At 43.4% G+C, this 23,609-nt stretch overlaps 1 protein-coding gene across 19 annotated transcripts in view; it reads left to right on the forward strand.

Moving 5' to 3' along the window:
* MICAL2 (microtubule associated monooxygenase, calponin and LIM domain containing 2) overlaps positions 1-23,609 on the forward strand; it is a 188,491-nt gene that overhangs the window by 114,733 nt on the left and 50,149 nt on the right. For all 19 annotated transcript variants that reach the window (XR_013635922.1, XR_013635920.1, XR_013635921.1 and 16 more), the window contains one exon: positions 20,732-20,924. Coding sequence is in view for 16 of the 19 variants with exons in the window: in XM_078853224.1 (XP_078709350.1) it covers positions 20,732-20,924 (193 nt within the window). In the remaining 3 variants the exon portion in view is untranslated. The remainder of the gene's footprint in view (positions 1-20,731; positions 20,925-23,609) is intronic.

The following is a 23,609-nucleotide window of genomic DNA, read 5'->3' on the forward strand; positions in this document are numbered from 1 at the left end:
ATCACTCTGAGAGTAGCATGAAATGCCTTTTGTCATCTTCAACTGACCTAGAGGCTGGGGTTCTTGTTATTTGATATAAAGTTAGCCAGTCCCTGAGCATTTGTCACCTTCATGCCAGATTACAGTAATGTGCTTTGCTTGAAGCTAACTTGGCAGACGACTCAGAAGCATCTGTTAGTGCAGAGCACTGCAGCCCCCTGGTTAAATAGGGCTCGCCCATGTGATTGTATGACATCTTTTTTTGGGCTCTTCATTGGCTCCCTGTGTGCTTCCAGGTGCACCCAGGTGCTGTGGTGATGAGCACCTTAGTTATTACTATTACAAGATTTTTAGAAAAAGTTGATAATTGTCTGTAAAGCCCTAGATGGGCTAAGACTCAGATGTTTTGGAGACTGCTTCTCCCCTATGCCCAGGCTAGTCGACTGGAATGCTCTTACTGTCCTTCCCTGTAATTTAACTTGGGGAGAGGCAGAGCATTGTCCCAGAGGGCATTGGAATAGTGCTTGGAACTCATGCCTACTCTCAGCTCACCACAACTCTAATGTGGAGACCTTTAGGATGAATTGAAACAAGCATCTGTTTAAAATAAACTCCCTACTCAAACATGGAAAGTTATGAATTGAGAAGCAAGGTAGGGAATGGGCTGTCGGGTGATCCATGTTTACTACCTATTTGTACAGTGTATTGTGTCTTCATGCCTACTTTCCGTTTGGTAGATACCTTATAAATGTGGCATTAGCCTGGCATAAAACCAAGCAATATCAGAATTCCTATTTTATCGTGTCCAGTATTTCAACACCTTACCACTTAGTGTCAGATATGCACCATATCCATGTGTCACCATTACGTAACTCAGCATTTTTACCTTACTAACTAAATAAAAATAAAAGAGATGTCTGAAAAAATGTCCTGGAAAAGGAAGAGGAGGTTGTTCTCAATGTAATAGGTCAAGGTTTAGTAACAATTAGTAGAAAGACATGCCATGTATTAAATTTTATTGGGCCTTTTATCTCCCATGTTCAATAAGATAAGTTGCTCTTTGACTTTTGATTTGTTTTTATTAGTCATGAAGGATTAGTAAACAGCTCACAAATGAAGCTGACCTTGTGAAATCTGAGCTTGATCTCTCTTATTGACCTGATTCAGAAATTCCAAAACCTGTAAGCTCCCTTCTGCTCCTTCACTGTGCAGGAGGGTGCTGCCTAAGTAATGTGCTGTCTTGAGGATGCAAATCAAGAGGACAGATATGGAGTCATGACTACACCCTTTTCATGTATACAACCCCCAAAAGCTGTGGAGTTCATAACTAAAGAAAACAAGTATCTGGACCAGCCATTGTCTGAAGACAAGATACTGGGCTAGATAAACCATTGGTCTGACTCAGTATGGCCATTTTAATATTCTTAACAATTGCAAGCAGTTGCTGCTTTAAGCACTTGTGCATAGTACTGCCACATCAAGTTTCTCGTATATGGACATGTTCAGGAGGCTCCTGAACATGGCTGTCACCATTGTCTTAATGCACCGCATGTGTAGAGGGCCAATGAGAGCATCTGCAAATATATTTGGTCTCAGGTTCTCTGTTCCAACGCTACACCCTCATTTCTCAGCTTCAGCTTATGTATCCAGAACACACTCAACACTGTAGGGATAGTCATCTGCTTCCAATGGTCCCTTTAGTCTGCCTTCTTCAGGGGTTGCACCCAAAATAGATGGGGGAGGCGTGTGCATCATTGTGTTCTACTGCCCTGCCTCTTTCCATAGTCCTGTCCTGTCTCCGCAAGGACTTCTGCCAGAGGGGATAGTGCTTGCTCTATAAACATTCCACATGTGGTGTTGCCAAAATAAAAAAAGTCATTTGAGGTCATGGCTCCAGACTTGCTGGATAGGGGAATCTTTTGTATGCTTCTTGACTCTTAAACTTGTCATCCACAGAAGCATAATTACTGACATAATTTCAATGAGCAGAAAAACAATTTAATTTGTGTGGGCTTTTTTGTTAATATAAGCTACTTTTAGTCTGTATACTTTCTGGGGGGCTTAAAAGGGATCAAGCCAAAAACAAGGCCTCCAGAGAAAGGAGAGGAAAGCTATGTAATAACTTCTACTACATTGGAGTCACCAAAGTGGCACGAACTGGGATCTTAAGGCTTGTCTACATTGCAAAATTAGGTTGACTTAATTTAGGTCCACCTAGGCCACTTCAGTAATTCAATCGGCTGTTGGTGCCAGTGGAGCATGTCCTCACCAGGAGCGCTTGCACTGACTGAAGTGGGGCAAGGTGGGGTGACAGCCCCTTCTGTGAGCCCCGCGCTGGCTCAATTTCACAACAGAGCCTACCAGCAGTGAAGTTGACATTGAGAAAATTGAAATTGAGTGGGAAGTCCGGCCAGCACCCCAGCAGGAAGCTGGAAGCTAGGGGGAGCAGGGAGCCCAGGCAGCAGCCTACCTGGGAGCCGGAACCTGCGGGGCAGCGGGACTCCCAGTGGCGAGAGGGGAGCCCAAGCAGCAGCCTGCTGGGAGTGTGTAGCCAGAAGTCTGGGGGTTGGGGAGGAGGGCAGCTGGGCTTTAGCTAGAGCTCCCACACCCACCCACCCTTGGGTGATGGCCTGAACTGTGCGCCAGGCACAGGATTCACAGTAGGAAACTTACCAGCCTTTCTTGTCAATTTCACAGCTCTGGCAGGCAGCCCTGAAATAGACAAGAATTTTAGCCAACAGCTGATGTAAGGAAGGCAGTATCTACAGGGACACTGCCTTTACCTAAGTACCCTGACATAAGCCTCTTGTGGAGGCAGAGTTATTATATCGGTGTAGTAGGGCACTTATATCAACAGGAACAAGGCTGTAGCATAGACACTGACATAGGTCGACATAAGCTGCGTTACGTCAGCCAAACTCTGCAGTGTACATCAAGCCTTAGAGACAAATGACTGAACTTAAATTGTTGTTTGTATCCATGTTGGTCCCAGGGTATTAGAGACGCAAGGTGGGTGAGGTAATATCTTTTACTGAGTTGCTCTTATGTCAGGTAGTATACTAACTACAGTTCATCCACACACGTAAATAAGAATTAGAAATGCAGCAAAACTAAAATGCCTGACTGCCTAATTGTCTAAGGGTAGGACCAAAATATCAAAGGATGATCTATAAGTGAGCCCCACCTCATTCTTCTTGTACATTAGAGAGGTATATTAAGTCCATCTCCTGAAAATGCAGGGTTTAGTCTCAAACGTTGGGGTTAAGTGATAATTATCTGACTGTAAGTCAGTTAAATGTATCTATTTTTGAAAGCATGTGAATGTACTCTGTAGCTATGAAAGGATCCCTCCTTGTAATAATTATTTCTAACAGTGAAATGCACTGTCTTGCCATGTCCTCCTGTGTTCACCTGTATTGGTTACAAACCAATAGCTTTCTTGAGTAGGAGCTGCTGGGTGCTTTTGGTCACTAGGCCACTGAATACAGACTTGGGAACTTCAGGCTCCCAAGTCTGAACACTTTGGTCATAGTTATATATGGATTCTGCTGTTCATTTCTTTCCCCCTCTTTGGTTCTTCTCCCAAAGGAAAATCTTGTCGAAACATCATTGCTCATTTTCAAATGTTGGTTTTGAGTTTGGTGCTCAGAAAATTGATTCTGTTGGGATTTTCTGTTCCCCAGTCATAACTCAACAATTTAGTGACCAAACAGATGAGTGCTTATTACTGTGCTACCACCGCAGAGCCAATGTAACTTCTGAAGAGCATGGTGTGTTCTCTCCGCTTCACTCATCATTGGCCACACTGTCAGTTCATTCTAGAATCTGTGGCTGGTGGTGAGAGTGCAAGGTTATCCCAGACTGCTTTTCGGATTCAAAGATGAATTAGCACTGCCAATTGTGAGAAAAAGAAGGAACCAAGCAAATTTAACATCGTAGTTGTTAGGAATAAATGTGAAACATAAAGGTGCTGTTACTATTAGAGATGGACCTGAATGAAAATCTAGACTTGGGGATAAGCAAGGATCCATTGCTGGACTTTTGTAGCTCAGCGCTTTATGGGTTAATTTAAACTTTGAGTGAGTTCTGATATAGATGTGAGCTTCACAAGTCAGGCCATTCTTTAATTTTTAAGGTCGCTTTTCCACACATCACTGCACATTTAGCTAAATACTTTGATTCCAAGGAAAACAGTTGCTCTCCCAGTGTGTCTATCTGGAATGAGTTAGCTAAAAGTATAGACAAAAGAATTGTTTACCCAAGGTTTCATCTGTGTTTGAGTGGGCGGGTGGGATGAAGACAGAATGGCCTCATTTAGATCATTGAAGATGGTGCCAATTTTAAATTTAATTGAAAACAGATTCTGTCACCTATAAAGGAGAGAGGAAAAGATTTCATATGTACTCTTCCTGTAAAAAGATGAATATTTTCAATCTGGGACTGCAGTAGGAAATGCTAGAGTAATGAAGACACTTACACTGAAGAAACTAATCTGAAAATTTAGGTTGAATAACAAATAGAATCAATTCCAGTAAATGAAACCTTTGGAACCAGCTTGGCAATTTGTATGATCAGAAGCTTGTCAGTGGCGTTTGAAAGATGAACATTTCAAATTTCTAAAATATTGCACTAATGCATTTAATATATCCTTAATTTGGGGAAACCTAAAATGTAGGGTGTTTCACAATGTTGGATAAAATACAACATCTTTATTTCTGTGCAGGCTCTTTTAGGCACTCCTCACACCATCGTATTTGGGTGCTTTGCCAATAAATTCGTCCTCCGTACCCTTGCAAGGTGGGGGAAATACCATCTTCATTTTGTAAATGGGAAAATAAGACAGAGTGTTTAAAATTAGGATTTTCCTTAACTTAGTGGGAATTGGTGCCCAAATTTCTTAGGTTGCTTAGAAAATCCCACCTGAAGTGACTCGCTCAAGATCATACAGGAAGTCTGTAATAGAGGAAATTGAACCAGATCACCTGAGTTAATAGAAAGTCCATCCTTCGTCCCTTTTGTCCTGTAGAACTCTGTACTCAGGTTCTTTAGTGGGTGTTCCCAGTGGCTTTAGCATGGGCTGTGGGCACATGCCTTCAAAGACAGTTGTCATCATAAACTCAATAGTAAAAGTGCCAACTTGTAGTATTCGCCGTACTTTCTTTTAGTTGCACAATAATAATCTCACAATCTCACATATGTTCCAAGTACTACATCTCAGTAGCGTAGTGATGTGTTACGTCATTTCTTCATTCATGACCGACAGTAACGCCACATTGTTTACCAGAAAAAAGATGAGCTAGGAAAAATTTCATAGTGTTGTGCTTCAGTGTAATAAGACAGACCCTGAGCATCTACATTGTGTATTAAAGACGAGGCAAACACTGATTTGTGGGAAGGCTATAGTCTTTATAGGTCTCTTAAGACTTATCAATTTCCAATAACAGCATATTATCTTTATGTAAGTGTAGCCCATGCACAGTAGACAAAGTAAGCACTCATTATTGATGTTATAGAGGGACTTTTACCAGGGTCTCTGCTGGCCATTAATAGGTACAGCCAACAATATCATATTTGCTCACTAACTTTTTCCTGGTTCTGTATACAGTAAAGCATCAGAGGACTAGAAAGGTTTTGACCTAACATATTAGCTCCTTGAATCTTTCATACTGTATTGTAATGATGCTGACTGATTTAGAATTTTCTGAAGCAATAGATGCTGTCAAGGTTCCTCCCCCACTCTGAACTCTAGGGTACAGATGTGGGGACCTGCATGAAAAACCTCCTAAGCTTATCTTTACCAGCTTAGGTCAAAACTTCCCCAAGGTACAAAATATTACCCCCGTTATCCTTGGAATGGCCGCTACCACCACCAAACTAATACTGGTTACTGGGGAAGAGCTGTTTGGACGCGTCCTTCCCCCCAAAATACTTCCCAAAACCTTGCACCCTACTTCCTGGACAAGGTTTGGTAAAAAGCCTCACCAATTCGCCTAGGTGACTACAGACCCAGACCCTTGGATCTTAAGAACAATGAACAATCCTCCCAACACTTGCACTCCCCCTTTCCTGGGAAATGTTGGATAAAAAGCCTCACCAATTTGCATAGGTGACCACAGACCCAAACCCTTGGATCTGAGAACAATGAAAAAGCATTCAGTGTTTTACAAGAAGACTTTTAATAAAAAATAGAAGTAAATAGAAATAAAGAAATCCCCCCTGTAAAATCAGGATGGTAGATATCTTACAGGGTAATTAGATTCAAAAACATAGAGAACCCCTCTAGGCAAAACCTTAAGTTACAAAAAAGATACACAGACAGAAATAGTTATTCTATTCAGCACAATTCTTTTCTCAGCCATTTAAAGAAATCATAATCTAACACATACCTAGCTAGATTACTTACTAAAAGTTCTAAGGCTCCATTCCTGTTCTGTCCCTGGCCAAGACGACTACAGACAGACACACAAACCCTTTGTTTCTCTCCCTCCTCCCAGCTTTTGAAAGTATCTTGTCTCCTCATTGGTCATTTTGGTCAGGTGCCAGCGAGGTTACCTTTAGCTTCTTAACCCTTTACAGGTGAGAGGAGCTTTCCCCTGGCCAGGAGGGATTTCAAAGGGGTTTACCCTTCCCTTTATATTTATGACACGCCCCCCAAATCTCAGCTAGGGTGAAACACTGGCTGGGATTTCTTCCTGGAGCTCTAGGAAAACAGAGTTAATAAGACACATGCATCTCTAAATATACTACCAAGTACATAAAGACTAACAATATTTTCCACATCTCAAGGACGATTTTAACCAGTTGATTCTGGGAAACTTTCACGGGAGAGTGCATCAGCCACTTTGTTAGAAGCTCCTGAGATGTGTTGGATGTCGAAATCAAAATCTTGGAGAGCTAAACTCCACCGAAGAAGTTTTCTGTTAGTTTCTTTGATGGTGTGAAGCCACTTTAGTGCAGCATGGTCGGTTTGCAGGTGGAAACGCCGTCCCCAAACATATGGGCGTAGCTTTTCCAGAGCGTAGACAATGGCATAACATTCTTTTTCAGTGACTGACCAGTTGCTTTCCCTCTCAGACAGTTTTTTGCTGAGAAACACTACAGGGTGGAATTCTTGATCAGGTCCTTTCTGCATTAAAACTGCTCCCACACCACGCTCGGATGCATCTGTGGTTACTAGGAACGGTTTGTCAAAGTCTGGGGCCCTTAGTACAGGGTCAGACATGAGTGTCGCTTTCAGCTTGTTAAAGGCCTTCTGACACCTTCCGGTCCACTGAACAGCATTTGGCTGTTTCTTTTTGGTTAGGTCTGTCAGTGGGGCAGCGATTTGGCTGTAGTGCGGTACAAATCGTCTGTAATAACCGGCCAAGCCTAAGAAGGATTGAACCTGTTTCTTTGACTTTGGGACAGGCCACTTTTGGATAGCATCCACTTTGGCCTGTAGGGGGCTGATAGTTCCTTGACCCACCTGGTGTCCAAGGTAAGTCACTCTGTTTAGGCCTATTTGACACTTCTTAGCCTTAACAGTTAGTCCTGCCTCCCTTATGCGCTCAAGGACTTTTTGTAGATGTTCCAGGTGGTCTGCCCAGGAATCCGAAAATATGGCCACATCGTCAAGGTAGGCGACTGCATATTCTCCTAATCCCGCTAGGAGACCATCTACAAGTCTTTGGAAAGTGGCGGGTGCATTTCGCAGCCCGAAAGGGAGTACATTAAATTCATACAGCCCGAGATGTGTGATGAAGGCTGACCTTTCCTTGGCAGATTCATCTAGCGGTACCTGCCAGTACCCCTTGGTTAAGTCCAAGGTAGAGATGAACTGGGCCCTTCCCAGTTTCTCTAATAGTTCATCTGTGCGTGGCATGGGATAGTTGTCTGGGCGAGTTACAGCATTTAGCTTACGGTAGTCCACGCAAAAACGTATTTCCCCATCTGGTTTGGGAACTAGAACCACTGGAGATGCCCATGCACTTTCAGAGGGGCGGATTACACCCATCTGTAACATATCCTGGATCTCCCGTTCTATAGCAGTTTTAGCTTGAGGAGACACCCGGTAAGGGTGGACCCTAATTGGGTGAGCATTACCTGTGTCAATGGAGTGGTATGCCCGTTCAGTCAGTCCTGGGGTGGCTGAGAACGTTGGCGCGTAGCTAGTGCACAGCTCCTGGATCTGCTGTCGCTGCATACGCCCAAGGGTCATGGAGAGGTTCACCTCTTCCACACCACCAGCACATTTCCCTTCGTAGTAAACACCTTCAGGCCACTCAGCGTCGTCTCCTCCCTGGGCTGTAAACTGACAAACCTTTAATTCTCTGGAATAAAAGGGCTTTAGAGAATTAATATGGTACACCTTAGGCTTTCGGTTGGAGGTGGGGAATGCTATGAGATAATTAACAGCTCCCAGGCGCTCCTGGACCACGAATGGCCCTTCCCACGATGCTTCCATTTTATGGGCCTGGAGCGCCTTTAAGACCATGACCTGGTCTCCTACTTTGAAGGAACGCTCTCTGGCATGTTTATCATACCAGGCTTTTTGCTCTTTTTGAGCATCCTGTAAGTTTTCTCTAGCAAGGGCTAAAGAGGTTCGGAGGGTGTTTTGTAGGTTGGTTACAAAGTCCAGAATGTTAGTTCCTGGAGAAGGTGTAAATCCCTCCCATTGCTGCTTCACCAACTGCAATGGCCCCTTAACCTCACGGCCATATACAAGTTCAAATGGGGAAAACCCTAAACTGGGATGTGGTACAGCTCTGTAGGCAAAGAGCAACTGCTGCAATACTAGGTCCCAATCATTGGAGTGCTCATTTACGAATTTACGTATCATGGCCCCCAAAGTTCCATTAAACTTCTCCACCATGCCATTTGTTTGATGATGGTAAGGAGTGGCAACCAAGTGATTTACCCCATGAGCTTCCCAAAGGTTTTTCATAGTTCCTGCCAGGAAATTAGTCCCTGCATCTGTGAGGATGTCGGAGGGCCAACCTACCCTGGCAAAAATGTCTGCTAGTGCCTGGCACACACTTTTAGCCCTGGTGTTGCTTAGAGCTACTGCTTCCGGCCATCGGGTGGCAAAATCCATGAAAGTCAGTATGTACTGCTTTCCTCTGGGTGTCTTTTTCGGAAAAGGACCCAGAATATCCACAGCTACTCGCTGAAATGGAACTTCAATGATGGGGAGTGGCTGGAGAGGAGCTTTGACCTGGTCTTGGGGTTTTCCCACTCTTTGGCACACCTCACAAGACTGGACATAGGTAGAAACATCCTTGCCCATTCCCTCCCAGTGGAATGACCCCCCCAAACGGTCTTTGGTCCTGTTCACCCCAGCATGGCCACTAGGGTGATCATGGGCTAAGCTCAAGAGCTTGGCCCGGTATTTAGTTGGAACTACCAACTGTCTCTGAGGATGCCAGTCTTCCTGGTGTCCCCCAGAAAGAGTTTCCTTGTATAAAAGTCCTCTTTCTACAACAAACCTGGATCGATTAGAAGAGCTGAGAGGCGGTGGGTTGCTCCGTGCCGCCGTCCAAGCTCTCTGGAGGCTTTCATCTGCTTCCTGTTCGGTCTGGAACTGTTCCCTTGATGCTGGAGACATCAGTTCCTCATGGGATTGTGGACCTAGGCTTGGTCCCTCTGGAAGCGATATAGGGGATGGAGCTGTTTCTGTTGACTGTGAACCGCTCTCCGCTGGTGCACTATGTTGGGATTCAGGCTCCGGCTGAGCCTCTTGTGTAGGGTTATCGGCTGCTGCCAGTTCAGGTTCGGTGGGGCCCTCTGGTGTTGAGGTTGCAAGTACTGGATTCAGTGCTGACACGGGGTCTGGTGTTGGTTGTTCGGCTGGTTCCGGTTCTGGGACTGGTTCCGTCTGGGTCTCTGGGACTGGATCCACTACTGCTATTGCAGACATTGGCCTGGGGTCCAGGTCCATCACCTCTGACTGGGTCCTGATAGAAGTTTCCGGAACAGAGCTAGGCCTCACGGCTTGTTTAGCCTGGTTGCGGGTGACCATTCCCACCCTCTTGGCCTGCTTCACATGATTGGCCAAGTCTTCCCCCAACAGCATGGGGATGGGATAATCATCATAGACTGCAAAAGTCCACATTCCTGACCAGCCCTTCTACTGGACAGGCAACTTGGCTGTAGGCAAATTGAAAGAGTTGGACTTGAAGGGTTGAATCGTCACTTGGATCTCTGGGTTGATTAAATTGGGGTCCACTAAGGAAGCATGGATAGCTGACACTTGTGCTCCGGTGTCCCTCCACGCGGTGACCTTCTTCCCGCCCACACTCACAGTTTCCCTCCGCTCCAAGGGTATCTGGGAGGTATCTGGGCCTGTGGACCTCTGGTGTGATTCCGGTGCAATGAACTGTAATCTGTTGGGGTTCTTGGGGCAGTTGGCCTTTACATGCCCCAGCTCGTTACACTTAAAACATCGTCCAGCTGACGGGTCACTGGGACGAGGAGGGTTGCTGGAGAACGGGGTGGTGGGACGATAAGGGGTCTGGAGGGTTCTTTGGGAGGTAGGTGGGGCTTTGGGCGGCCCCCGGTAATAGGGTGTGGTCTGGGGTGGTCCCTTCTGGTCTCCGCTCCAACTGCGACCAGTTTTCTTCTTCTCTGCCACCTCCACCCATCTGGCTCCAATCTCTCCTGCCTCGATTACAGTTTTGGGTTTCCCATCTAGGATGTATCTTTCTATTTCCTCAGGAACACCCTCTAAGAATTGTTCCATTTGCATTAGGAAGGGCAAATTTACTGGAGATTCAACACTTGCTCCTGATATCCAGGCATCCCAATGTTTCACAATGTGGTAGGCATGTCGGGTAAATGACATGTCTGGTTTCCACCTTAGGGCTCTGAACCTCCGACGAGACTGCTCGGGTGTTATCCCCATTCTGACTCTCGCCTTGGATTTAAACAGTTCATACTTGTTCATGTGTTCTTTAGGCATTTCAGCTGCCACCTCAGCTAAGGGTCCACTGAGCTGCGGCCTCAGCTCTACCATGTATTGGTCAGTAGAGATGTTGTACCCAAGGCAGGCCCTTTCGAAGTTTTCTAAGAAGGCCTCAGTATCATCACCTGCCTTGTAGGTGGGGAACTTTCTGGGATGGGAAGTGGTACCTGGAGAAGGATTGCTAGGGTTTGTTGGTATATTCTGCTGGGCCTTTATCCTCTCCATCTCCTCCACATGCTTCCTTGCCTCCATTTCCCTCTTGTGGGCAGCCTCCTGTACCTCCTTCTCCAGCCGCATGAGTTCTATCTGTCTTTCATGTTCCCTTTGTTTTTCCTCAGCCTGAAATTTGGCTAATTCCAGCTGTAGTCGAGCTGAGGATTTGGTCATTCTAACCTCTCTGTTTTTAACTAACTTTACACCTGAGGTTTAGAAATAAACAAACAAAACTTGGCTGTAAAATTTTGCTGTGCTGGAATAGAATACCTATTCTCTGATAGTGATTGTCAGCCTACAGAAAAAGACAATTCCCTTGTCTCTGCTCTGGGCCCAAATTAAAGCAAAAAACCTCCAACTACTTGGAAACCTGCTTACCCAGCCCAACGAAGAAAAAAAAAAAAATTCTTTTCAAACCTGTGCTCCTTGTAAAACAAAAAAAAAAATCAAAATCCTAAAAAAAAAACCCTGCCACTTTTGTCTCCAGGCAAATGGGTAGAGCACACACCCCCTATTTACTTTTAGGAAGAAAAGAAAAAAAAAAACACAAACCTCTGGGTTGGAAGACTGTGAATTTCCCTGCAGGAGTTAAGTACCCTGCCTCCAGGCAAATGAAACCTGCAATTCACAAGATAATCCCCTTTTGTCTCTGCTTGGCCACAAAGCAGAGAGAAACCAAGCTGCTTTCAGTTTCAAAGCTGCCTTCTGGACTTCCTAAAAATTCCTTTTTAAAATCTGTATTTCTAGTTCAAAAAATCTCAACTGGATCTCAAAATGATTTCAGGTTAATCCCACCACTGTGCCACCATGTCAAGGTTCCTCCCCCACTCTGAACTCTAGGGTACAGATGTGGGGACCTGCATGAAAAACCTCCTAAGCTTATCTTTACCAGCTTAGGTCAAAACTTCCCCAAGGTACAAAATATTACCCCCGTTATCCTTGGAATGGCCGCTACCACCACCAAACTAATACTGGTTACTGGGGAAGAGCTGTTTGGACGCGTCCTTCCCCCCAAAATACTTCCCAAAACCTTGCACCCTACTTCCTGGACAAGGTTTGGTAAAAAGCCTCACCAATTCGCCTAGGTGACTACAGACCCAGACCCTTGGATCTTAAGAACAATGAACAATCCTCCCAACACTTGCACTCCCCCTTTCCTGGGAAATGTTGGATAAAAAGCCTCACCAATTTGCATAGGTGACCACAGACCCAAACCCTTGGATCTGAGAACAATGAAAAAGCATTCAGTGTTTTACAAGAAGACTTTTAATAAAAAATAGAAGTAAATAGAAATAAAGAAATCCCCCCTGTAAAATCAGGATGGTAGATATCTTACAGGGTAATTAGATTCAAAAACATAGAGAACCCCTCTAGGCAAAACCTTAAGTTACAAAAAAGATACACAGACAGAAATAGTTATTCTATTCAGCACAATTCTTTTCTCAGCCATTTAAAGAAATCATAATCTAACACATACCTAGCTAGATTACTTACTAAAAGTTCTAAGGCTCCATTCCTGTTCTGTCCCTGGCCAAGACGACTACAGACAGACACACAAACCCTTTGTTTCTCTCCCTCCTCCCAGCTTTTGAAAGTATCTTGTCTCCTCATTGGTCATTTTGGTCAGGTGCCAGCGAGGTTACCTTTAGCTTCTTAACCCTTTACAGGTGAGAGGAGCTTTCCCCTGGCCAGGAGGGATTTCAAAGGGGTTTACCCTTCCCTTTATATTTATGACAGATGCTGTTGTACATTTAGCATACACTGACAAAAGTAGTCGATTGTCATTAGGACATTTCCATTTTAATTGGCTCAGAGTCTGTCAGTAGATACTTGGAGCGTGCTATCGACCCACTGGCTGCGATTTAACTTCAGATTTGGCTGAGTAAGTGCTACCATTAGGATTAACACCTTGCAGCTGCACAGCATGTCTATACCCTCAAGGATAAATTTATTTAAACATTTTGGTAAGAGATTAATATGAACTTCAGTCCAAACTAGCCCCAGAGAATGTATGCTTACAGCTAGAGCTCATTAGCATAGAAGACACAAGGAAAATTCAGTAATAGCCTGTAGTGGAAAAGAAGAAAATTCTTACATGCATGCAATAGGTTATTTCAAGTGGCTATTTCCTATGGGCTGTGTCCTCTGTCGGTATAATCTGGTGCTGCTTGATCGAGTTCCATGGAGAGACATCAGCTGACACTAGCAGAAAATTAGGTTTTGTGTATCTGTCCATTCCGAGAGTGGACATTTCAGTGACTTTTATGTCATTGCATATGTTGATCATTTAAGGTTCAAACAGTCATATTCAGCCTGTGAGTTTATAGTAGGAAAACCTTACAAAAGGAGGGCCCAGTCCTAGAGAGGAAGGATGAGCCTGTGGTTACAGGTCTAGCCTGCCTGCCTGCCTCAGTTCCACCTCCGTAAAATGGGAATAATGGTTCTTCCCTACCTCAAAGGGGTGTTGTGAGGATAAAAGGATTAAAGATTGTGAGGCTTTCAGATACTATGGTAACGGAGCCATAGAAGTACTATAAACATAGATAGAAAACTGAGGTGCAGAGCGCCCTCAATTCCTCAAACAGGAGGATGACTCCACACATGGGCACAGATCAAGCATGACACTTAACGTGCTTTAAAATTATACACAGGCTTCAGTGCTTTGCTGGATCAGGAAGTTTACTTCAGGCATCCCTTTTTTATTTTCTTTTGCAGAAGAAGGTCTCATCACTTCTAGTTTTATTTACAATTCTTTCTCTAAATCAGTGCATTTAAATCCTGTCTTTTTTCTTTTCAATATTTGTCTCCTCTTCCATGGGGCTTCTAAGGAGAACTCAGCCATTGTCCAGTTGACAGCTGATTCGATTTGTTTTCATTCCTATGAAAGCGTAGGTAATAAATAACAAAAGGATTGCAAATCTGTATAGTATCCAGTCTTTTGTTTGAACTGGCAAAGCTCTTCATCTGTGGTGTTTACATGAGCCTACCAACAGCTTGGCACTGCTTTTTGTACTAGGTTCATACCATTTCTTTTTCAGAGGGATTGAAACATTCCTTGGGTAAATGCATAACGGGCCTGATTCCACCACCTTTAATCCCAGTGAGCAGTACCTTACTCTGTAAAATGTCACTGAAATCAAGGTGCTGTTATGTAATCTCAGTGTGACTGAGAACCAGGTTTAAGCAGAGAACATTCAAATTACTCAATATATCTAGGCCCTCATCCTGCAAAACCTTACGTGTGTTTTAACTTCCTGCATTGTGGGAGAAATGCTGGTCCCACTGAATTTAATGGCAGTTTTGCCAGTTTTGTCTTTGGAAAACTCACACTCAGGGTAGTCCCCTTGACTTCATTGGGAGTGTTCACAGTTCAGAAAGTTCAACGGGTGTGAAAGTCGTTGCATGGTTGAGGGCATTAAAGAAATTCCTAACCTTTCTTTATGAGAAACAGCAGTAATTACAAATTAATATTTTTAAATGTCTTGTAACATTTGTAACCAAATATTTGGTTACAATATGCACCTAAATGTAGCACAGATACCTAGACTAATTTCTTTCTACTTTGGGATGAGGTGGGAATATGATGGAATTGTTACATAGAAACTTTAAAAGATTGCTGTTCAAAGACGTTTGTGACTGATTGTGGCAGAGAGGTGTCTTGTTAGTAATGGGCTTTCCCCAGATCCTGTTGGGGAATGACTCTGTTCTTTGAAGTGTGAGGAAAATGAAGTACTCATCTCAAGCCTGATCTGTAAAATTAGTAGTGGTAATTTACCCATTACAAAGTTGGGCCAACTACATAAAAGAATAGGAACTGAAATCAATTTTCACATGATTGTTTAGAAGAGAGAGCCAGCCCTAAATGGACTTAAAAAGCACAGTTGTCTATAAAGCAATACCTCCAGGTACTTAAATTGTGTGTGTTAGGGCTATTTTAAAGGAACTCCAACTTGAAATCAAGTCAGTTTCAAAAAAGGAGTTAGAAAGAGTTTCACATACTGCATCTGTCCCTAAATATCCATGTCCATTTTTGTGATTTAACGTTCACATTTTCCTATGTTTTAAAAAGTTTTTTCTCTTCCTTGTTGCTATGTAGAAAAAACACACAAACTTGGGAGGAACTGTCTGTGTACAGAAGAAACAGAAAATCTGACTGTACACAAAGTGCGGTCAAATGCCAAACTAAACACACCAAAATAACAGAGAAAAATTGCTTCTCTCTTATCTCTCAGTTGTAGTAATTTCAGGTGGTAGTCATTACAATAGTAGGAACACAATTTTCAGGCAGAATGTGGTGGGTATTTTTTAATGAAGTGTAGCTTTAAAGGTTTGTTTATGTTATGCTAAACAAAGCATGTTTTAGCAAAATAGGCTTTTCCACTTGATTTTCCATTTGGATCGGACTAATGGAATGCCAGGCTCTGATATAACTCTAGGCTGTGTGTGCAGGGGAAGAGAGGTTCATTCCCATGCAGATACAATTTGCTCAATCTTTCCTGTCCAAGATCTGCTTTTCCCTTAAACAGGAACTTCTGTTGTGAGTCACCATGGCTGGACCTATGTTGGGTTCCATTCAGCTTGTAAACTAAGAAGACAAGGGTTGTACTAGTACCAACCTGAATGCAGGGGGACTTGTTACCTGGATGGATGAGCAACTTTGAAAAAGATGAGCTGGCTCCCAACACAGAAGAGAGGCACAAAAATTGAGAGGTGTGAATTTCCTTACAAATTAAATGAAATCTCTGCAGTCATGGGGCGCATGACTATATATGGATGTTAGCAATCACATAAACATCAGGAGCTAGATTCACCCGAGTTCTACCAACTGAGGATGTGGCCAAAGGTTTTTTTAACCCATAAAAAAAAAAAAAAAGGCCAGCATGCAGAAAGCTTTAGTATCAGGACTGAGGGTTTTAAAAACATTCTCTTACTCTTCTCTCTTTCTCAAATTGAAACAGACCAGTGTGAGTGTATAGTTGTTAACTTGATAACTGGCTAGTGCTTACGCAAAGTGGACTTTTAATGTCGCATTCAACATCTGGGTGAAGACAGTGGGCTAGATCCTGGTCTTTGATCCACCTGCTGTGGGCCACTCAAGCAATATAAGAGGCAGAAAGCCATCTTAAACTTTATTCCTCTGCCATACGAGAACCATAGATGGTGTAGAGCCAGCATAGTGTTGAACTTTGGACTAGGAAAAGGGGGTGTTTGGGAGAATTGTAGCAGCTCTGTCCTCCCCAGCTCTTAGGACAGCCTCTTGGGGGTCATTACAGCCAGGAATAAGTTGGAGCAGACTAGTGGCTGCTCTGATTTGCACTGGGGGCCAAATTAGTCCCTCTGGCTGGCCCCAAGATTGGTAAGGTGCAGACGTAGCATAAAACCTCCTTTGAAAGCCCTTGGGCCCTGTGCAAAGCACAGCTGAGCTAGGCACCCCTGTATTCACAGCTTACACACAACTGCAATAATATTGTACAAAACAGGTCTTGTGAGGTTCCATATGAAATCTAACACACACTGGTTATTAATATCATTGTAAAATGCATGTGTTAACCTTATATGTGAAGTTATGGATTCCCTATGTGGGATGTTACTAGAACATGTTGAAGACAAGATAGTCTAGCCTAGGTACAGGTGATAAACAGGTCTGTCCTAGACAGAGGAATGTGGGTTTACCTCAATTTACATATTAGCAGTAAACAAAGCCATCAAGCTAACCCAGCATGGGTTATCCTGAACTTGAGAGAGAGAGAATTAACCTGGTTTCCGCATCCCAGAGAGAGACATGAGATTTAATCCCCAAAGCAGCCTTCTTGACTTCTAAGACAAAGATATGCCTTAGCGATATAAAGAACAGAGCATGACTCCATCTTCATCCTTCACCTTAGGAGACAAAGAAATCAAGTGATTTGATCCCTATGATGGATCCTGGGCAGGAAAAGGCTGGAAAGGAGACTGTGGGTGAGAGAATGGAGGCTGTATTTCTGGATTAAGTTTTAGACTTTTAGATGCATGCTTTCACTTCTACATGCTTGTAACCATCTCTACCTTTAGCTCTTTTACTTGGTATCACTCAATCCCTGCTCTTTTGTTAATAAACTTGTTTTACTTTCATCATAAATCTTCAGTGCTGTGTAAGTTCAGTAAAGTCTGTGCTTCTAGAATGCCAGCAGGTTGGAGTGTTGTACTCTAAAGGCCGTGAACCAAACACTTCCTCTCACTGGACCCTCACAGAGAGACTGATCCCTGAAGTAGGACGAATTGGGGGCGAATTCGGAGCTGGAAGGGTTCTAACGTCAGCTTGAGAGGAGTAACCAGGTTGGGCAAAGCCAGGGTGAGGCTTGTGGGCTGCAGGTCAGAGCTCTGGACCAAAGACGCACAGCCATTAAGTCCCTCTTAGTTTGAGTTCTTTACCTCTCAGGTACTTGGGGTTGCTTTTTTAGTTTCTTAACTAAGCACAATAGATCATGTTGGGAAGTCCACAGTAGGCCGATAAGACAGAAGTAACCAAAATCTGTTGTCTGTTTTTTCTCCCCTTCCCCCCCCCCCCCCATATTATCCTTTCCTACCTCTACCCTTTCCATTGTCTTTTAAGCATGTGGGCGTTTCTCACCGTGACTACAGTATAGTCCAAGGAAGGACCCTACAAAGATAATACCCTTCCCAGGAACAGGTCATGTGATCAGTTATTGGCAATCACATCACGCTTCAGATTTTTTTTAGATGAGTCATAGCTTCTGTTGCTGGGGTGTGCCAGATGTTTGTCAGTCCTCATTGTCTGAAGATAGATGGCGTCTTCGATTTTTTTGTTTGTTTACCATGGTTTTATAAGTTGGAGGCAATGGAGGTCTAAATTTAGCTCTCGGTACTAGTCATTGCTATTAAGTTGTGCAGAGCCCTCATTGTTCTGTGTGTTCTGGCCCTGGGCCACATACCTTGGATTAGTTTCAAATGATCCCCCTCTGGCTGTGATGGAGGCTGATGTATTGAAGAACTCGGAAGACGGCCACTTCCATTTTCATGGGAAGAGCCAAAGAGAAGATCATATTCTATGAATAGAGGCTGTATTTAGTGATATTTTTCCCCCTTTCATTTATTGTAAAGAATGGGAGCAGCAGGACTATAGTAACGAAAACTGCAGAGCCCTCTGTGAAAGTGTATTTATTTTAAGGTATGTGCAAAATTAGATTTAAAGAGCTTGACTATGTCCTTTTTAAGATTACATGCTGTGCTCCTAGATTCTTCGGAGCCCAGGGAGTCCATAAAACGACTACAAAATCACTTATTCTATTGCTCAGAGTCTGCAATAGACTGAGTAATGACCCTTAATCAGACTGGAACAAAAAGGTACAACTGTACTGCCATCGCTCCTGCCATTGGGGACTGGATTTTATTATTATTTCTTTCAGAGTTCATCTGGATTTAGCTAAAGGGGCAAAATACAAATGTTCAAGCCACAAGAATCAGTTTTGATCTTCAGTGAGCTACTGAAAGGTTCTGTAACTATAACAAGGAAGCTGCTTGAGGTCATGGAAAATAATGACATGGAAGTTGTACCACAGCCTCTTTGTGATTGTACCCTGTGCTTCAGTATAACGGATGAGGGAGGGGAGGGGAGAAGGATGGAAGGAAAAACAATATACAGATTGCCAGGCTACATCTCAATCCTGGTTAGAATATGCATATATGATACTGCAGTATACATTCCCAGCCACAGTGGGAGAGCTTTTCTGAGAGTGCCTTTTGTGTACAGTCTAGAAGATGTGTAAGATTGCAGTTTGAGAAGGCAAGGGGAAAGCTATGGTAATTATAGGCATGGAACAGCTGCTCAAAACTGTCCTACAGGCCAACACTTGAGCTGCATTATAATATTTCTGTGGCAGCCTTTTGGTTGTAACACTTATGCCCTCAGCTGGTTGTTTTCCATGTTTAAACTGGACAAGTACTTAGTGTTTGAGTTATAGCTATTAGTTATAATAGGCAGGAGTGATGAATGAACTCATGTCAGGTATCAAAAAGCTGTGCTGATGCAACTTAAGATGGATTTATTTCATACATGAGAGAACAGTCGATCTAGACATTTGGTCCGATTCACCTTTCATTTAAACTGGAGTAAACCAGGAGTAAGTTGGAGTAAAGCTAGTATAAGTGAGAGGAGAATCAGACTAGTGTATGGGTCAGTCTCTTGCAAAGTGGGCAAGTAGAATATTGCAAGGGAGAGCCCTGGGGCTTTAGCAGGCAAACAAAAAATTTTGGTTTTTTTTTTTTTTGGTTTTTTTGTTATCTCCAGTCCTTGTGGTAATAGGTGGGTAACTAGATGTTGCTGGTAAATTTTCATTGCACTATTGCAAGGTGTGTTATAGCTGTATGATGCATCTCCTAAGGGAGTTGGGAGTTTCAGAGGGTGATGGGCACCTATCTCCTTTAGGCACTTCTGAAAAATCTCACCTGTAAAGGAAAGAGCGCTAATTTTGAGTCTTCATTCCTTCTGCATGCATTGGAAACCTATGGATCATGTCAGCTGATTGCCAGTAGAAGTTTATCTTCCCCAGACTCAGTGTTCATACTTAGCTCTACAAGAGAAAAATCATGTTCTGAAAAGACCGACCCATTTTTCTCTGCCCAGCAGTCCTGGTTCACCAAAAACTATGCAAAATACTTGCACATAAAGGGCTTGGGTTCCCCTAGATACTTCTTCACATTTAATTACTCAGATGCGTAGTTTGTGTGTATGTGGGGCCTTCAAACCATATAGGAAATGCGTCTAGCAGGCAAAAAGGAGGTCTTGGCCTGATCCATTCTTTTTCTTCAAGCTACTCTAAAGAGACCACACAAGTTGTGGGAAGAGAGAACATAAATTCTTCCAGGCTACAGGCAAAGGGAGTAATGCTGCTTCCCCCTTACCCCCACCACCACCTGGCTCCCTTCCCAATGTTTGACCCTTTTCCTGCTTCTTTCATACATATCTCTCCAACCATCAGCAGCAGCCATCTTTTATGCTCCTCCACATTTCCACACTCCAGCTCTGGCACCACTGATTCCCTAGCCCACTACTAGATGCCACTCACGCCCACTTGTCTGTCCCCTCCCAACCCAACTCCCGGTTTGGGGAGTGATTTATGAGCCACTGGATGGCCCAGGGGACTGGTAAGAGGCCATGGAGCCTTTTATCACTACTGATTGAAAATGACTGCGTGTGGCCCATGTGAAATGAGTTTGGAGTGGCAATTGGCATTAACCAGCCAACTTGTTGGCAAAGACAGCAAGGATCAAAGATGAACTACCCCTCATCTTTAGACTTGCTCCCTTCAGGTCTGGGTTGGTGAAGACTGGTGAGACTATATGGGAAAGCTTGTGCTGCTGCTGCTCATGCTGTTACATACGTGTTGTGTGGCTAAATGGAGAACATCATTCTATGGCTGGCTGAATCTATGGTACCTGAATAGAGTGTTACCGTGTCTTAAGCAATGTAATAATTATTTTCGGAAGCCAGTGACTAAATGACCACAAGTATTTTGGATCTGAATCTCCTCCACTGAATCCATCGCTTTTCATTGCCTATGATATCATGAAGTATGTTTTCATGTCCTTTGCTTTTTTTAGACTACTACCTCAATATAGCAGATGAACCTACCTCTCCTAAGAAGCCTAAGAATGCCCCTGAGCACTATGATTTAGAGAGCAGGTGTTCGGCCTTTTCCTCTGATTGGACTTCTGTGAGAATCATCCCAGAGGAAGAAATGACAGAGCACAACCTTCTGGCCATTCGAGTCATGGTAACAAGTGATGGGAGCAGGTATATAACCTATAACAAAAAAGCCACCACAAAGCTGGGTCTGTGTCTCCCAGGAACAAGTTAACCACAGAATACAGTGTCTGGGTTTTCATCAGACTGTGCTCATAAAACAATTGAAAATGGTGCAAAAGAAACCCAACAGAGAAATCAGTGTAGTCTTTCCTGCGGCTGTTAACCTCCCCTAAACATATGACTCACTTACCAGGGAATTTTCAGATGTTCACATCCCACCTAAGGGCTTGAGTCACATATCCCTGATCTAACCAAGTTCAGCTATTCATTTTCCAGAAGTGACAGTATATCAGTTAGAACAGTGGGAGTACAATCATGGCAAAAGTGTGTCACATGACATGCCTCCTACCTCTCAGAGAGGCTTCCCTGCCTCATTTCTTCTTCTAGTCATATGATGGAACTTTCCATCCTTATAGAATTAGAAATCTGATCATCCTTTGAGACTTTTGTAAGGAAGCCCAAGTCTTATATAAAAATGGAGAGAACATCTTAGACTTCTGTGCTCAACTCTTGACAGAGTCGTGTAGGAGTCAACTTACACCTCTACAATAAAGGCTAGATCTGTATTTTTCAGTGAGAGCAATTCTGCCAACCTAAAATAAAAAATCTGTTGCAAATGCAAAAATCTTTGGTTAATAAGGAGCTTTATTAAAATTATAGAAATCCTTTAAAATAGCCATTAACAATCTTTTCGTGTTTGCTGAAACTGGATAATGTGGTCTCAGAAAATAACTTATCTCCTACGAATGTCTTGCATAACTCTGCACTGTGTCACATGTCTGGCTATATCAGTTAACATGTATTTCAGACAGGGAGGAAAAAATCCATTCCCGAATTCATCTGTTACAGCCACAAGGGTAAACATAGCTCAGGGGAGGAAGAGATTCAGAGTTTTCTACCTGCCTGATAAAACACCTTTTAGTATGGAGGCTTACAGTGCATTATATGTTTGGAACCAACCCTAATACAGTGTGAGGGACAAGGTGGGTGAGGTAATTTTTTTTTAAATTGGACTGACTGCTGTTGGTGAGAGAGACAAGTTCTTCTACAGCTGTGTAAGCTCTAATAGTCTAGGACTGACATGGCTACAACAACACTGCATACAATAATACAGAGTGGCTGTTCTGTCCTCTCTGGTGGCTGGACCACATACAGATGTTTGAATCTGCTACAGCCTCTGACCTAATGTATCCGGTCCTTTTGCTCAGGCACAGAGACTTATGCTCTCAGATCCAGAGGTCTTTGGTTTAGTCCCAGCAGGAAACTCAGCCTAGGATGGCGTTACATCTGTCATCAAAATGGCTTGTGCCAGCTCTGCTGATATCGCTTTCCTGGTATTACACTAAAGCTGTAATCATTTGCCTGACATGCTAGAGAGGGTACTTCAGTCAGTAGGTACTACACTTGCCTAAAAAGGGAGGCAAAATGAAACGGCAAGTGACAAATGACATTCCATGATTTAAGGGTGCATTCTGCCCATGGGATTCTCAGGGGGAAGGTGCAAATGAAAAGCTAGATAAAATATTACTTGCATCACAAAGGCTGCTGCTTCTTAGTACTAGCTTGAGACACTTATGAATAATGGCCACCTAATGAGTGCAGATCAGAGGACAAATCTCATGCTGTGGTATTTATAGTTTTGCGAGCCAAGGAAAATAAATACTTCAGAGGGGGAGACTGTCCTTTTAAACAAAAATATATCTCTCAAAACTAGTGGCATTTCCATTTTCTTTTCTTATGGCACAGGTCCCAATCACAGTGGTATATCAGTCTCCATTAATTATCTTGACCATCAAAGACTTAAACAGGGTTTAAATAAAAATAGTTTTCAGGCTCTGTTCATTTACTAGAAATCAAATCTGATGCTGTAAGAGGAATCCGTCAGCTATTGGTCTTCACTGTTTCAATACTAGAGTTAAGTAAGCATCATTGCCTGTGTGTGTGTGTGTGTGTGTGTGTGTGTGTGTGGCGGGGGTGGGGCAAAATTCAGAAGCTGCGATATTCAAACTACATAGCCCTAAAAAGCACAAGTTGGTGGCAAGGGACAAGGAGGATCTGTGTTTGAATCTCAGTGGTGAATTCCAAATGATTGATTTAAAGGTACCTGCGCTCACTGCCTCTTGGGTGTAATAGGGCTGTGTCCAAAGGCCAGTATAATAACAAACAGTTAACGCTTTTCAAAACAGTGTACCAACATTATCCGGTGAAGACTTAAGTATGTGGCTTCAGTAGGAGCTACTGCCCCTCATTTGGGGTGGGTTTGTTTTATCGCCGGGAGAACTGTAAGGTGCACTGTGTAGTCATAGCCTAAGAGGGCTGAGGGCTCATAGCCTGAGGGCTAGTCTACACTGGCAACATTAAAGCGCTGCTGCGGGAGCACTTTAACGTGCCTTGACTGGCCCCAGCGCTGAGGCACTGTTTAGACTGGCGCTTTGCAGCACTGCAACTTGCTGCACTCGGGGGGGGTGTTTTTTCACCCACCCGAGAGAGAAAGTTGCAGCTCTGTTAATTGCCAGTGTAGACAAGCCCCACCCTTCCTCAAGGGGGCCGGGGGAACAGTTACTCACAATCCTGCTGAAGTGTCTAGGGCTAATAGTATGAGTGCTCATGGCCATGCAAGACTAAGTGAATTTTTTGAGCTGACTGAAAAATTGGCAGTGTTCTTTAAAATTA

Source organism: Lepidochelys kempii, chromosome 6 (assembly GCF_965140285.1).
Source record: "Lepidochelys kempii isolate rLepKem1 chromosome 6, rLepKem1.hap1, whole genome shotgun sequence".
Classification (NCBI taxonomy): Eukaryota; Metazoa; Chordata; order Testudines; family Cheloniidae; genus Lepidochelys; species Lepidochelys kempii.